This window comes from Narcine bancroftii, chromosome 7 (genome assembly GCF_036971445.1).
Source record: "Narcine bancroftii isolate sNarBan1 chromosome 7, sNarBan1.hap1, whole genome shotgun sequence".
Classification (NCBI taxonomy): Eukaryota; Metazoa; Chordata; class Chondrichthyes; order Torpediniformes; family Narcinidae; genus Narcine; species Narcine bancroftii.
In genome coordinates, this window is record NC_091475.1 from 172230101 (window position 1) to 172245130 (window position 15030).

Consider the following 15030-nt stretch of genomic DNA (forward strand, 5'->3'; position numbering starts at 1 on the left):
ATGATCAAACTCTGGGAACCTAGTTGTTTTTACAATATCACTTGCTCTAGAGCAGCATGTTATTGATTCATTAATAATTACAAAGAAGGAGTTTAGCATTTTTGTCTATTGTCTAAATTACCTCTTGTACCTCTTTCTGGTCCAGATTTTTTAGGCATTGGCCATTTTTTTTGCAGTGGTTTTTGATGGGATTGGTCAGATGGCTTTGTTTTTTTTCCTAATTATTGCTTCCTTATTAATTTTATTGCCTGTTACATTTCTATTTCCAATGCAGATGAGAGAATTGTTGTTAAAAGCAATATTTTTCATACATGGTGCAGAGGAATTATCACAGAACTGGTTCCATTGGGCAGAAAAAAAACAAAATTTAACAATTCTACAAGTTACCATATAGCTGATCTTGCAGTAATTCAAGTATTTTTGTTGGACTTTGGACATACGGAAATCCTTTTACTTCAAGGGTATTGTTATTTTAAATTTTTTTTTGATTAGCTATGAATTTTTCATGCATTTTTCTTCTTGAAGGTGTTGAAAATTGAATGCCAGATGCCTTTGTATCTTACCTAAATGGTTATGTGGAAGTTTATCCATGGGTACCAGCATCTCTGTGTACCTAATTTGAGATCTTGGATCAGTATGTTCATCACATCAGGCACAATTAACAGGCCCTTGAGTCTGTAATGTCTGTGATGCTAAATTAAACAAAATCTCTTCTGCCTATACATGGTCTATATTACTCCATTCCCTGCATATTCATATGTTTGTCTAGAAGCCTTTTGAATGCTACAATCATATCTATTTCCATTAGTATCCCCATCAGCCCATTCAATGTGTCTACCATTCTTTTTTTAAAAAAAACTAGTGCTCACCTCAATTTAAACTTTTCCCCTTCTCACCTTAAATGCATGTCCTCTAGTATTTCACAATTTGACCCTGGGAAAATGATTGACTCTCGACACTATCAATGTCCTTTATAATTTTATAAACTTATATTAGGTCTCCCCTCAACTCTAGAGAAAACTGTTATGAGCCTAGAGGACCCATAAACCCAGCACCAATAAATATTCACCAAGACAAATGGTTACTTAAACAAAAGTTGCTTTTAATTATCTTTAAACATGAAAACAGAATCACACTTTAACTTAACTAACCTAACTTAACCCCCTTCTAATTCTAAGCACATGTGTATGTAATGTGTGTGTAAGTTCAGAAAAGTTATTTGGTTCACAGTCCAATCTAACTTCTCATTCCTTCAAGTTCACTGGTTGCAGGCAATTCTTATACTGTGCACAGAATTTAACATTTATGAAGTTTACCAGGTTTTGGTGCTTGAAAGCTTATTGCTCAAGAAGGTTCTTGTTGGTTTTCAGAGAGAGATTTGTCGTTCACTGATTACCCACAACTGCTTCCTTGTAACCAGCCACTTCAGTATCTTACTGAAGAGACTTGCCCCATCAGGGTTCTCCAGATGATAACCTCTTTTTTTCAGGTCACCACAGATTTCTTTTTTGTTTCTTTTATTTCAAGTGAAGCATTAGACAGCCAGTCCTCTCCTCTTGCATGAACCACAAGGGCTTTGACCAGGCTGAACTTCGCACTCACAACCCGTCTTCCAAATGTATTTTTTCCACAAGCTTGCCAGCTTGTCCTGTTCCAGTCCCAGGTACTGCTGCTGACTGTAGCACTGGAGAACTGAATCCTCTCTCTCTCTCTCTCTCTCTTTCTCTTTCTCTCTGGGAAAAAACCTGTTTTTATCTCTCTGCTTGCAAAACCACATGACCCTCTTAGAACAGCAAGTTCCACTCCAGACAGCCTGTGACTCTGTTGAGTTCTTTCATCTGTTGCCTTTTTGTAAACAACAGTCCATTCGTGAACTTTCTTGGGCACTCTCCAATGCTTTTGCAAAGGCTCTTGGAGTTGGACTGTTTAGCATGAGCAGAGTTCCAGTATTTTAAATAATATCTGTTTTAAAGTGTTTGTATGTGACCTACACTAAAAAACCTGCCCCAATTTATCTCCCCAAAACATCTATAATCTGTCACACAAGTCACCTATATTTTTGCTAGACAAAACAAAGGACTCGGCAGCAATCTCTGGTGCAGACTTCTAGTAAAAGAAACAGCCTTCCACTGCTATCCTTTTCCTCCTATCCTTAAGCCAATTTTTGATTCATTTTGCCAACTTGCCTCAACCCATCTGCTTTTACCTTCTGGGCCAGCCTACTGTGCAGGAACTTGACTAAAGTGTATATCACCTTGTTTTCATCAATAAGTTACCTCTTTTTAAAAAAAAAAATTCACATTCATGATCCACGATTTCTCCTGCTGACACCCCAATCAGGCCCTGCCTTTCCAATGAACCTAAATCCTGTTCCTTACTATTTTAAATGCATACTATCAAATCATTTTCTTTCAGACTAACTTTTTATTATTCACAGAATTGCCATTCCTGTGAAGAAGTTGGAGGATAGTGTGTGTGCTTGCATGCACGTCAGTAACTTCAGTCTGTATGTCTGGAAATTGAACCCTCAATTGAAAGGACCATTAAATAACATACCTCCATTGGCATTCAAATGCTCATTGAAAGATATTGTGCCTGCAAATCCTGTAAGTGATGTATACTAAACCAGCAATACAGCAGATAGTTTTGTAAACTGCATTTTCTATTTGGCTTTCTGAGACTAACAATTCTGCTTGTTCTCTTTTGACTTGTTCATTTGGCGTTCCTTTATTTAAAAATTGGTGTTTCAAGTAAGTTTAAATTGAACTATGTAGTCAATATAGACTAGCAAACATAATTCTTTAGGATAAGGGTTTTCCTATCACAACATTTAGCATTTAATCATTTTGATCTTTAATTTGTCGACATTTATGCATCAAAGCTTTTTATTTGTATGATTGGCTTTTTTGGAAGAATTAGGTTCTGAAATTGGTGCAGCTTCATATGAGATAACTTTATTCAGTTGATTTTGGCCAGTGCCGCGGTAGCGGCTCACCGGAGGCTTCATCGAACTGGTTCGGGAGGTTCTGAGTGATGTCATGATGTCACAATACAATGAAGTCATTTGGAACGTGCAGGGTTTTAAAAAGCTGCACGTGACTGTTTGAAAAAATGACTTTTACTGAATTTTGACTCAACTATGTCTGATCATTTTTTCGTCTTTCATTTTGCATTGCAATGCAGTTACTACACCATGTTAGGTGTTAGGTGTTAGCATGTTAGGTGTGTTTGAAAAATGTCAGCTGGAGATGACCCACAATATGGAGGGAAAAATATAACTGAGTTCTGCTTTCCTATGACTTTGGTCTTTTGAGAGTTGTTATAGACCAGGGACTGATCTTTTGGACTGTGGGCTGTGATCATAAAGGATGGAATTCTGCTGGGAAATCTGTGTGACTTGTGACACAGCTGGGTCGAGCTGTTCAGACAAAGAGAGAATGGAATGTTCAGCATAGCAATTGGAGCAGCAGGACAACAATTGGAGCAGTTGGAGTGGCAGAGATCAATCAGGAGAGCTATGTGAAAGCCACATGCCTCATAAGACAAGGGTTAAAAACCACAATTTGAGATCCAAGGGAGGTCCTCAAAGGAGGACTTAAGAAAGGATACGTAAGCTTACAGAAACTCAACATCAGTCATTTCTCTCTCCAACGTTCAATACAATGTCCTTTTGTTATTCAGTTGGGGTAATGGAATTTGGACATTGAGCTTTGGGATTGAGTTCTGTGGACTGTGTTTTTGGACTGACTGACCTGGGTTTTTTTTTGCAAATTTTTCTCTTTTTGAATATTGAGCACAGACTGTAATGGTCTGGGTTTATTTTTATATGCACACTGTTTATGAAGATATGATATTTGTATATTTGTCATAGTTATAGTGGGGTTAATTGGGTTAGACTTTATATTGTTAATAGTCAATAATAAATTTAAAGTTAAAATTTAACTCTTTTGAATTGCATTTTCTGTTGTTGCTGGTTTTAGGCATAAAAAAGTGGGGGACTCATCCAGGATCCAACAAGTTGAGATGTAACAAAGTGGAGGCTCGTCCAAGGGATCCAAACAAATTTGTGAGCTTAGAGATTGATTGATTAGTGATCGATCGTCTGAGTTTGAATCAAGCTGGAGCTTGTTGATTGAGAAAATTCCAGTCTAGTCTAGGAAATTCCTTTGGTAAAGATAATTAAAAGCGTGTGTGTGTGTGAAATCAACAGTAACAAACTAGCATCCATGGATATAGAGGGATTTTTGGCATTACCCTTTCTTGAGAATTTGGAAAAGGCTTAAAAACATGAGTTGGTGGACCATTGCCAACAAGTTGGCAATTGCTTCAATGGAAAAAAGGTGGAGAGTGGGAGGAAAATTGCAAAATACTACATAGAAGAAGGAAAGTTTAACAAAGAAGTGTTAGAGCAGTTTCCCAAGAGTAAAACCTCTGAGAAAATACATTTGGAATTAAAGAGTTTAGATTTGGAGGCAATCAAGAGACAAAAGAAAATGGATATAGAAATGGAATTGAAGATTTTAGAACTAAAGGCAGAGGAGAAAATCAGGCTCCATGAGCTGTAAAAGATTAGAATGGAAAATTACAGGAGAAAAGAAGAGACCCGAGATCAAATTATTTGTCATGTGAGAGGTAGAGAAGTTAGGTTAGTACCTCCATTTAAGGAAACTGAGATAGATAAATATTTTCAGCCTTTGAGAAAGTGGGTGTGAATTTAAATTAGCCACAAAACAAATGGTCTCTTATGTTACAAAATGGAATTAAAGGTAAAGCTCAACGAGCTTGTTCTGCCCTTACCACAGAGCAAGCTGCTAATTATAAGATTGTGGAAGAAGTTATACTCCACGCTTATGATTTAGATCCAGAGGCTTACAGACAGAAGTTCAGGAATTTTATATCAAAAAATGAAAAAAACATTCTTCTACAGATTTTGCTTATGAAAAGTTTGTGTGTTTTGATCAATGGTGCACATCAAAGACTGTAAACAGTGATTATAATTGATTGAGAAAATTGTTAATAATTGAGGAGATTAAAAGATTTGTTCGTGATAATTGTAAAGCGTACTTGGATGAGGAGGAGGTGAAACTTGGCTGGAGTCTGCTAAGTTAGCAGATGGATATGCTTTAACACTTAAGGCTAGGTGGATGTCGGGGAACATTTTTTTGAAAGTGTCCTGTTGTAGTGGTGGCTACTACGGTGGACCAACAGATTTAAATTGAGATTTGTTAAAGTCCTGTGCCTCCAAGAAGTTTAATGATTATCAGAAGAATTATTCCACATTGAAAAAGTGTTGTTAGCTCTTGTGTTGGCTCTATAACATTTTGATACTGCTTATGGTGTATAGTGATCATAATCCACTCTTCTATGTAAAATGAAGAATAAGAATAGACGCTTTTTAAACTGGAGTTATGATTTGATGATAACAAACTTTAAAGGAAACAATAATGTGATTGCTGTCTTTCTAGATGCTAATTTTTTAAAATGAAATTAGTTACTGTGTGTGCTTGTAGATGAACATAATGTTTTGCTTTATATTGTAACACCTTAATTACTAAAATTTTGTTCTTGCTAATGAAAATTTTCTTTGTGGGTGGGAGGTGTTACGGACCATGGACTGACCTTTTGGACTGTGAACTGTCATTATAAGAATGAAATTCTGCGTGACTTGTGGTGCAGCTGGGTCAAGCTGTGCAGACAGAGAGAGAATGGAACGTACAGAACGGCATTTGGAGCTGCAGAACAACAGCAGTTGGAATGGCAGAGACCAACCAGGAGAGCTATATGAAAGGAACATGCCTCATAAGATAATGAATGGTAAAAACCACAATTTGAGAACTGAGGGAAGTCATCTAAGGAGGTCTTGAGAAAGGTTATGTAAGCTTAAGGCTACTCAACATCAGTCATTTCTCTCTCCAACATTCAATATGATGTCCTTTGTTGTTCAGTTGGGGTAACTGAATTTTTCTCTTTTTAAATATTGAGCACAGACTGTAATGGTCTGGGTTTATTTTTACATACATGCTGTTTATGAAGATATGATATTTGTATATTGTCATAGTTACTTATAGTGGGGTCTGTTGGGTTCAGATGTTATAATGGTTAATAATCATTAATAAATTTAGAGTTAAAATCTAACCCTTTTGAATTGTGTCTTCCGTTGTTGCTGGTTTGAGGCATAAAAAAGTGGGGGTTTCATCCAGGATCCAACAGATTGAGACATCATAGAGTACAGTTCTTAATATCGTTCCATAGAGAAATTCTCAATAGTTCTTGCAAGATGACTGAGTATACGAGTTCATCATTCTTGTTTCCAGATTTTAAAACAATATAGGAAAGGTGGGGTGAGAGAGATTGTGACAGTAGTATCAAATTTTGGAAAGTAAGGGCAGGAGTTGGGCCGACAAACAAAAACAATTTTCAGGCAGTGCATTATAAACTTTAAATGGAGAAGACTTGTTAAAAAGCAGGACCTTGATTATGGTGATTGCTGGACTACCACGAGTGCTACATGTGATTACAGAGAAAGGATCGTGTAATTGAACAGTTAGCAGGAGTGAGGAGATTCTTGGGGCACTGAATCTAGTACTCAGAAGGTAAGAACTGCAATCAGTACAGATAGCAACTTCATAGGATCAAATATTGTTAAAGAGAGGCTTGCAAGTGCTATTGGGCAAGTTTTAAGCAAGCTTGGCAGGTTAATGGCAACCTAGGCACTGAGACAGGACTTAATATAGTGAAATGTGTGGAGACAGCTTTTAATTAAACATCATGAAGCGTATGTTCACCCTTTCAGCAAAATTCTTTCCAGGTTGTCAAAAATTTATAAAATGTTTCAATTGGAAATGAGAACTGCAAAGTTCTTATCTAGAATCCAGTGTAAATTATCTTTGATGTTTAAATGATTGAAACAACTAAAATATGAAACCAGAAAATGCTGAAGATGGCCATTTGCTCAGGTTGTGTGTGTGGCTCTAATAGATTGGGTCAGTGACGCTTCAGAACTGAAAAAGTGGGGGAATAAGTATTCTGCCTGTATAATGGAGGGAGGAGGCTGAGCAAAACAAAGGAAATAGCAAGCAGAGAGTCTGTGGTGAATGTATATACTGTGCTGTGTGTGAGTGGCTGGCCCGCCCACTAATGAGTTGCTCCCTAGTGACTTCTCCCCTTGTGACCTGGCCATAAAGGTCAACCCTCCTTTCACCGTCCTCCATTCGAGCACATGGAGTTGAGCCAGCTACAATCTAATGTGTATTAAAGCCTATCATTCACCTCACTCAGACTTTGGTGTTATTGATAGAGCAAATCAATTTAATACACATTATTCCTGCTACATGAGATGGACAAGCTGCTGAACCCGACAGGCTAGAGGTGTACTCGTGGTATCTCCTGGCATTGAGAAAGCAGCAGCCTGGTGAGTCTATGGACAAGTTCCTTTGGGCACCTGTGCCTGCAGCCCAGTGTGTGAAGAGTTGGTCCAGGATGCCTGTGAGTCTGGAGTGAGGTCTGCCCATATTCATAAGCGTCAACTCAAGGAGGACAAACTGCCCATGAAAAGAGTGTTTTAGCTGGCCAGGAGTCTTGATTTGGCCCAGCGCAACGCCGAGGCAATCACCAGTAAGAATAGGTCCTCCACATGTGGGCCGTGGGCGCTGCTATTTTGGGAGCCTGTGTCACTGTCCGTTGCCATGCAAGCTGACTACGGCTCCACTGCTGCTGTAATCAGACACCCGAAGTGCCACTACCACCCTGGAAGACTCTGGCCTGCTAAAGAAGCCACCTGCTCAGGGTGCAGGAAGAAAGGATACTACCAATGCATCTATAAGTCCAAACCCTCTCATGTGAGCAACACTGCGTGTGCCCCTGGGGGTGGACCATCAATCCCGATGTCACTTCAGACCCTGAATGGCTCGACCACGTGCGTGACCCGAAGTCACCAGCTTACCGGGCGTCATTTCTTCCGCCTTCTCCCTCATGGATGATGCCACCTCCATCTTCCTCCTTGCCTGAGATGACCACATGGACAACATGGAGACCGCCATCTTTCTGACCAGGCCTCCCTTCTGACAGCGACAATGACCCAGTCCTAGCTTCGATCATATTCAACCAAGGCAGTCCCCATCCGATTACCCATTCGATGATGGAGATAGAGGTAAACGGGAAGAGAACTAACTGCCTGTTTGACAGTGAGAGCACAGAGAGTTTTACTATCAGCAAGCTCTCTCTCCCAGTTAGGCCCATCTCGTTGGCCTCTAAGGACCAATCTGCATTGGTCCACGGGTATTGTGTAGCATCGTTAACGGTGGGGGTGAGGCGAACACTATGATAACTTGCATTTGCTTGTAATGCCACAGCTCTGCATGCCGATTCTCCTTGGCCTCGACTTCCAGAGCCAGTTCAGGAGTATCATGATACTCATGTGGTATCATGATATCACAGTTAACGGTATCCAACCCCCGACTCACTGCCCCTCCCGACCAGTCATCCAGTCCCGCCTGCAGCCTCTCCACCCTCCATATACCCACTCTGTCATTATTTGAGAACCTGACCCTGGACTGCAGGCCCATCGTGACAAAGAACAGGTGCTATAGTGCTGAGGGCAAGGCATTTATTAAGTTCGAGGTACAGTGACTCTGACAGAGGGGATCATAGTCCACGGTTCCAGCCCATGGAGAGCCCAAGTTGTGGTGGTCAGAGGTGGGAGTAAGCCCCGAATGGTGATCGACTACAGCCAGACAATCAACCGATTTCACGCAGCTGGACGCCTACCCCTTGCCCCAGATCGCCAACATGGTCAATAAGATCGCCCAGTACAGGGTCTTCTCAACTATTGACCTAAAGTCGGTATACCACCAACTCCCCCTTCACGCAGGAGACCGCAAATACACTGCCTTCGAGGCATTTGGTAGACTTTACCACTTCCTCTGGGTGCCCTTCTGAGTCAGTAACGGTGTCTCCATGTTCCAAAGGAAGATGGAGTGGATGGTAGACAGGCACAAGCTAATGGCCTCTTTTCCCTACCTGGACCATGTGTCGTGGCACATGGTGTCATTGCCCCTGACCCCAACCAACCGTATGCAGCTCCTCATGGAGCTGCCGGTCCCACACAACCTCAAGGCACTCAAAAGGTGCCTGGGGTTCTTTTCGAACTATGCCCAGTGAGTGCCTAATTATGCCAATAAAGCCTACCCCCGGTAAGAGCCATAGCCTTCCCTTTATCAGTAAGAGCCATAACCTTCCCCTCATCAGCAGAAGCCCGGACTACATTTATCCAAATTAAAGGGGACATCGCGAAAGCCATGATGCATGCCGTGGATGAATCCATACCTTTCCAGGTGGAAAGTGATATTTGCACTGGCTGCCACTCTCAACCAGGTGGACAGGCCAGTACCATTTTTTTCCCTGCACCCTCCATGGCCCTGAGATACGGCATTCCTCCATCGAGAAGGAGGCACAGGTGATCATTGAGGCTGTACGCCATTGTTGTCACTACCTGGTGGGAAAAGATTTACCCTGCTCATGGACCAACGAGCCGTGGTCTTTATGTTCAACACCAAACTGGGGGTAAAATCAAGAACGATAAATTCTTGAGGTAGAAAATCGAACTCTCCACTTACAACTGTGATATCCAAGCTCAACAACCCTCCCAGATGCCCTATCCTGAGGGATGTGCTCCAGCGCGCATCTCAACCACCTCAAATCCCTCCACGATGAACTCTGGCACCCCGGGTCATGAGACTGTACTATTTCATAAAAGCTCGAAACCTCCCGTACTCCATCAAGGATGTCAGGTCTGCGCAGAATATAAACCGCAATTCTTCTGACCTGACAAGTCACACCTCATCAAAGCCACCAGTAGGACTACAAGCTACAATCCCAGGGGAAACAGCCAGGTGGAGAGAGAAAACGTCACCATTTGGAAGGTGGTCCTCCTGGCCCTTAAGTCAAAAGACCTGGCAGTGTCCCTCTGGCAGGAAGTCCTGCCGGAAACACTCCATTCCATGCGATCCATCCTATCCACTACTACTAATATGATCCTGCATGAACATATGTTTTCCTTCCCCAGAAGGTCGGTGACTGGAACCACCCTGCCACCATGGCTCGTATCCCTGGGACCCGTCCTGGTGCAAAAACATGCGAGGGGCCATAAGACCGACCTGTTGGTTGAAGAGGGGCAGCTCCTGCATCCAAACCCGCAATATGCCTAAGTCCAGTACCCCGATGGCCATAAGGACACTGTCTCTACCTACACCCAAACCACTCCCCTCAGGGACTAATGTAGATCGACGACACACCCCCCCCCTCAAGCCCCTTCCAGCTTCTCCAACCACAACCATGACCTCCTCCACATACAACCAAACCCCACCCCCTACAGCCCTACCACCCCAGCCTCAAGACACATGACCAGCAATGGAGCTGACCAGTTCACTGCCGGAGCTGCGCAGGTTACAGAGGCAAAGGAAATCACCTGATTGGCTGAACCTTTAGAACTTTAACCTAGTGGGACTTTGTTTTAAAAGAGGGTTGCATGTAGTGATATGTATATACTATACTGTGTACGTGTGGCTGGCCCGCCCACTGATGACTCACTCCTTAGTTACTCCTCCCCTTGTGACCTGGCCATAAAGATCGGCCTCCCTTCCCCTGTCCTCCATTCGAGCACATGGAGTCAGGCCAGCTACAATCGAATATGTATTAAAGCCTATCGTTCACTCAGTCTTTGGTGTTATTGATAAGAGCGTATCAACTGAGAATGGTGCCTTTGAAATGCTGAAAGAGAGAAAGTTGTATCTGGGGGTGGAATTTCATTGATGATGGAAATTCCAAAGTGTTTTCTATTAAATATCAAGGCTGTTGAGATCGAACGTGAAGATCAGAAAAAAATCTATCCTTGCTTGTTCGGCTTGGAAGGAGGTCAATTTTGAAAAGAAATTCAGGATAAAGATGAAGTGCAGTTGAGTTCCCTGTCTTCTGTGATAAAGTGTGGGGGGTGAGGGTGGAGACCAGCACAGCGTAAATATAGAACCCACATCTATTTAGAAAAATTGTAGTTTGCTGAAGTCATCAATTTGAGATGACCCACCTGTCCTTTGTGACAGAATTAGCCAGTTTGATACATGGTCATTCACCTGTAACAATATCTCAGTTTTGTTTTCTCCGTACATTCTACCTGATACTCTGGAGATTTCTAGTATTTTTTTCAATTACGTTCAGCATTTCACAGTTCTAGCATGTTGTCTTTTTCTTCAGCTGCCTCCAACTCATTTATCCATTAATTAGAGGGCACCAAAAGCAATTGTGTTATCTCAACATCTGTGATAGGGTGAAGATCAAGTTGTATGTTCCCTTTGTTTACTCTGCAGAGTAAAATGGTTATTTTCTCATTTTCCAGTTCCAATGGTGTTACTGACCCTATACTCTCCAGATGCTGGCAGAGCTGCTGGCCTGTAGTATTTATTATTTCAAGTTTCCAGCTTCTGATTTTTTTTCATTAAAATTTGTAACAGCTTTTGATTTAATCAACCTTTTTGTTAATCTCTTGATTTTTGTTGATTTAATTAACTTTTTTGATAGAGTAACATTTGGAATGTAGAAGCAAGGAATGAATTTGCCCGAATTGTGGATAATAAGGCTGTGCAGATGATAGTTTTGGGGAAGGATAGAGACAAGCTACTTGTGGATTTGAAAAAGCCCTCTATGGATAAGATTGCAAATGATGTTCCTGTATCACTAAGAGATGCTCTTGTCTTCTTGGAACTGGCCAGGTATGCCTTTTCAAAATATGTCTCAATGCTTTTTATTTTTTTTTAACTAGTTATTGAAGCCTATTTTGCAAGAATGTTAGGTAGATTTACTATAATGTTGCTATTATCTCACTAATGCAGTTCTCTTACAATTGTCGTATTATAAACCATCGTGATGGCTCCATTGCAAAATGATTGTTGAGTCACTACTATTTTCCATCACTCAGTTAAAAGTAACAACTCTCTTTCTGATCAAATCAAAGCCAAATGCTAATAAAGGCAGATGGACTGAGTGATCCTTTTAACATCAATCTCTTAACAAGCTCTGTGCAAGCATAGGAGGTTTTAAATTCTTCCTGATGCACACTAGTTCTTTGTATTAATTTGCCTGAATTTTAGTATGGGAACATTAGGGCTAGGACATAATTTTAAAGGCAATACTCTCTCGCAGTAATGTTGTCAGGACACAGCCTGTTTTAACAGTACTGATTTTAAGAGCCTTGCAGCCTCAAACCCATTAATAAAATTGTCATCAAGATTCTGACCACAATGTGTGGATGCAGGTGTAAGGTTATATTATTGACCACAGTTAAAAGTTGGAATGCACCAGAAGACCAGAATAAATCTCCCCTACTCTGGATAATCATTAGCCTCTTCTCGTATTGTAAATGAAATGTTAATCAAAAAAATCACAAAACACTGGGATAACTATTGGCTTCTATTTGTAAGATGTTCATTTCCTATGGCCTTGTACTTTAACATGGAAAGTAGTGTTTTTTTAATATATTAATTCTTACTTTGAATTATTTTTAATTTCTAATTGGCTTCAATGAGGTAAGGTGTTCTGCCACCTTGATTTGCTACAATACGGTGAAAATATTCCTTTGTGAGATAGAAGGCTCAAGGATTTTAATTCACGCATAAAGATTTAATCGCAGCATATTTTCAGGTTTGGGTTATGTATGAACTATGAGGGAGCTTGTAATTTGTAATGTTGCTGTGCATCTACTGTTCTTGTCCATGTGAGTGATAGAGGTTGTGTAAGTGAAAATGAGAGTTCAGCTCCACATCACAATATTCCCAGATACTACTGATCTTGTTTAGCAGTCAGTTTTTGCCAGGAATGGTTAAGTTTCTGTCATTGATCTGTGAAATTTTTTTACCTAAATATATATATCTGAATCCTTGCCTACATGATGCAGTGAATGTTAAATCGAGGTGGGCCGACTCTTTTTGGAGATTATTGTTGCCAGCCACTTATATGATCAAAGTATTGCCATGTAGGGGTTGTGACTGAAACTTAATATCGTGCAGTCATAAGTAAAAATCTTTATAGTTAGAGGGTAATTATTGAAGCAGTGGAAGCACGAAGGAGGCCTGTCAGCGGCTATACTTTGTGAGGTGTTTGAGGAGATTCGATATGTCACTGAAGAAACTCAAACTTCTACAGATACTGCGTGGAGAGCATTCTGGCTGGTTGCACCACTATCTGGTACAGAGATGCCAAATCTCCGGACAAGAAAAAACAACTCCAGAAGGTTGTTAACTGGACTGTGACAAACTTCACTCCATCAATGACATCTACATGAGGTGGTGTCTTTAAAAAACAGCCTCTATCCTCAGAGATCTCTGCCACCCAGGCTATGCCCTCTTCACTCTTTTACCATTGGGAAGGAGCTGGAGGAGTCTGAAGACAATCTGCAATCAGATTTCTAATCAATGAACCAAAAACACTGCCTTACTTTTTATGCACTACTATCTTTTATTTTTGTATATATTTTATTGTTGTAAGATGGTTCATAATAGGAATGTTTGCTCTGCGATGCTACCACAAAACACCAAATTTCATGACTTGTTCATTGTGCTGAGTACACCAGCCTTAGGAACTCCTGAAGGGGGATTAACACCAAGAATGGGATTAAAACCAGATTTCTTTGATGCACCTAAACTGATTTTTTATAATGGTATAAAAGTAAAATACTTAGGACAATTTAAATAGGAAATAAAGACATTGAAAGAGAGAAACAGTTTATGACATTTCATCAGGTGTGATCAAACATCCATTCAAAAACACTTATCTGCTTCTCTCTTCTCAGATGCCGCCTAACCGGCAGAGTATATCCAAAAATTTATTTTCTCTCTTGGCATCAATAAATAATTGATTGTTGTATTCAACTTGATAGGCTTGTCAATGACACTTTAAATCACTCTTTCATTTGCAAAGAGTTAGGTAAATTTTAGATTAAATTTGTACTGCTATGGACAATTTTTCAATTGAGAGCTGTGTGGTGGAACATGGTACTGCGGCATGTTCTCACTGGGCTGGGGAGGCTGGCCCACCTTCTGTACCTGTACCTCCTCCCCATATGATCCCCTAATAAAGGCTGAGAGCCCTAGTCTCCTCCCTCATACCTGCCTTGGACACGAGCCAGCAGTGAATTGGTTGGAGATTGGCTTCTGTGAGATTGGGCTACAGAGGAAGGCTTAGATGGATGGTGGCAACTACTATAATTTTGTCTTTGCATTTCCATAATATTGATGCTTTCAATTTTTGTGCCCCTGTTTGTGGGATCACATAGTCTGCCTTCATGATGCTACATTAATTGTTTCTCCACCATGTAATCCTGAATTATTCTTTCACCAGGTTAGCACCTCTCTTGTTTTTTTCATGCTGCTATCTACTATTATTTAAATCAGTATTGGCTCCATGTTTGACAGTGAAAGTTGAATAACTGATATGTTAGGCCATGAAATCACAAACCATTGAATATTTTTCATTGTGTAGGGTAAAATTTTTGAGGAGTTACCAGGGAGCGAGTCACCAATGGGGGACGGACCAGCTATCCATCGGCAGTTACATATTCATATCACCACATTCACCCCTTCTTTAAAACAAAATAAAAAGTCCTAGAGGCTCAGCCAGTCGGGTGGTCTCCTTTGCCTCTGTGACTGGTGTAGTTCCGCTGGTGGTATAATGGTTGGCTCCAATGCTGGTCGTGTGTCCTGAGGCTGGGGATGGAGGGCTGGCTCCGTTGGAGGTAGGGCTTGGTTGTATGTGGGGGTAGTTGCGGTCGTTGGAGAAGCTGGAGCAGGGTTCTGGTGTATAGTGTGGTAGATGTGGGTAGGTTGCTGGCCTGCACCAAATCCCTGATGGGGGCAGTATGGTGTAGCAAGAACCTAGGTTGAAGGGGGTAGGGAATGGGCAGGGGTCTCTGGTATGCACCAGGTCCGGGATGGGAACTGTGTCCTCATGGCCATCCGGGAACACCACGTTGGCATATTGAGGATT

General features: G+C 41.1%; 1 protein-coding gene across 1 annotated transcript in view; it reads left to right on the forward strand.

The window, feature by feature from the left end:
- The window catches only part of rnf17 (ring finger protein 17), a 174729-nt gene that overhangs the window by 44167 nt on the left and 115532 nt on the right, over nucleotides 1-15030 (forward strand). Inside the window, exons 11-13 of the mRNA XM_069891323.1 lie at nucleotides 275-461; nucleotides 2438-2606; nucleotides 11572-11762. Of these exons, the coding sequence (XP_069747424.1) occupies nucleotides 275-461; nucleotides 2438-2606; nucleotides 11572-11762 (547 nt within the window). The remainder of the gene's footprint in view (nucleotides 1-274; nucleotides 462-2437; nucleotides 2607-11571; nucleotides 11763-15030) is intronic.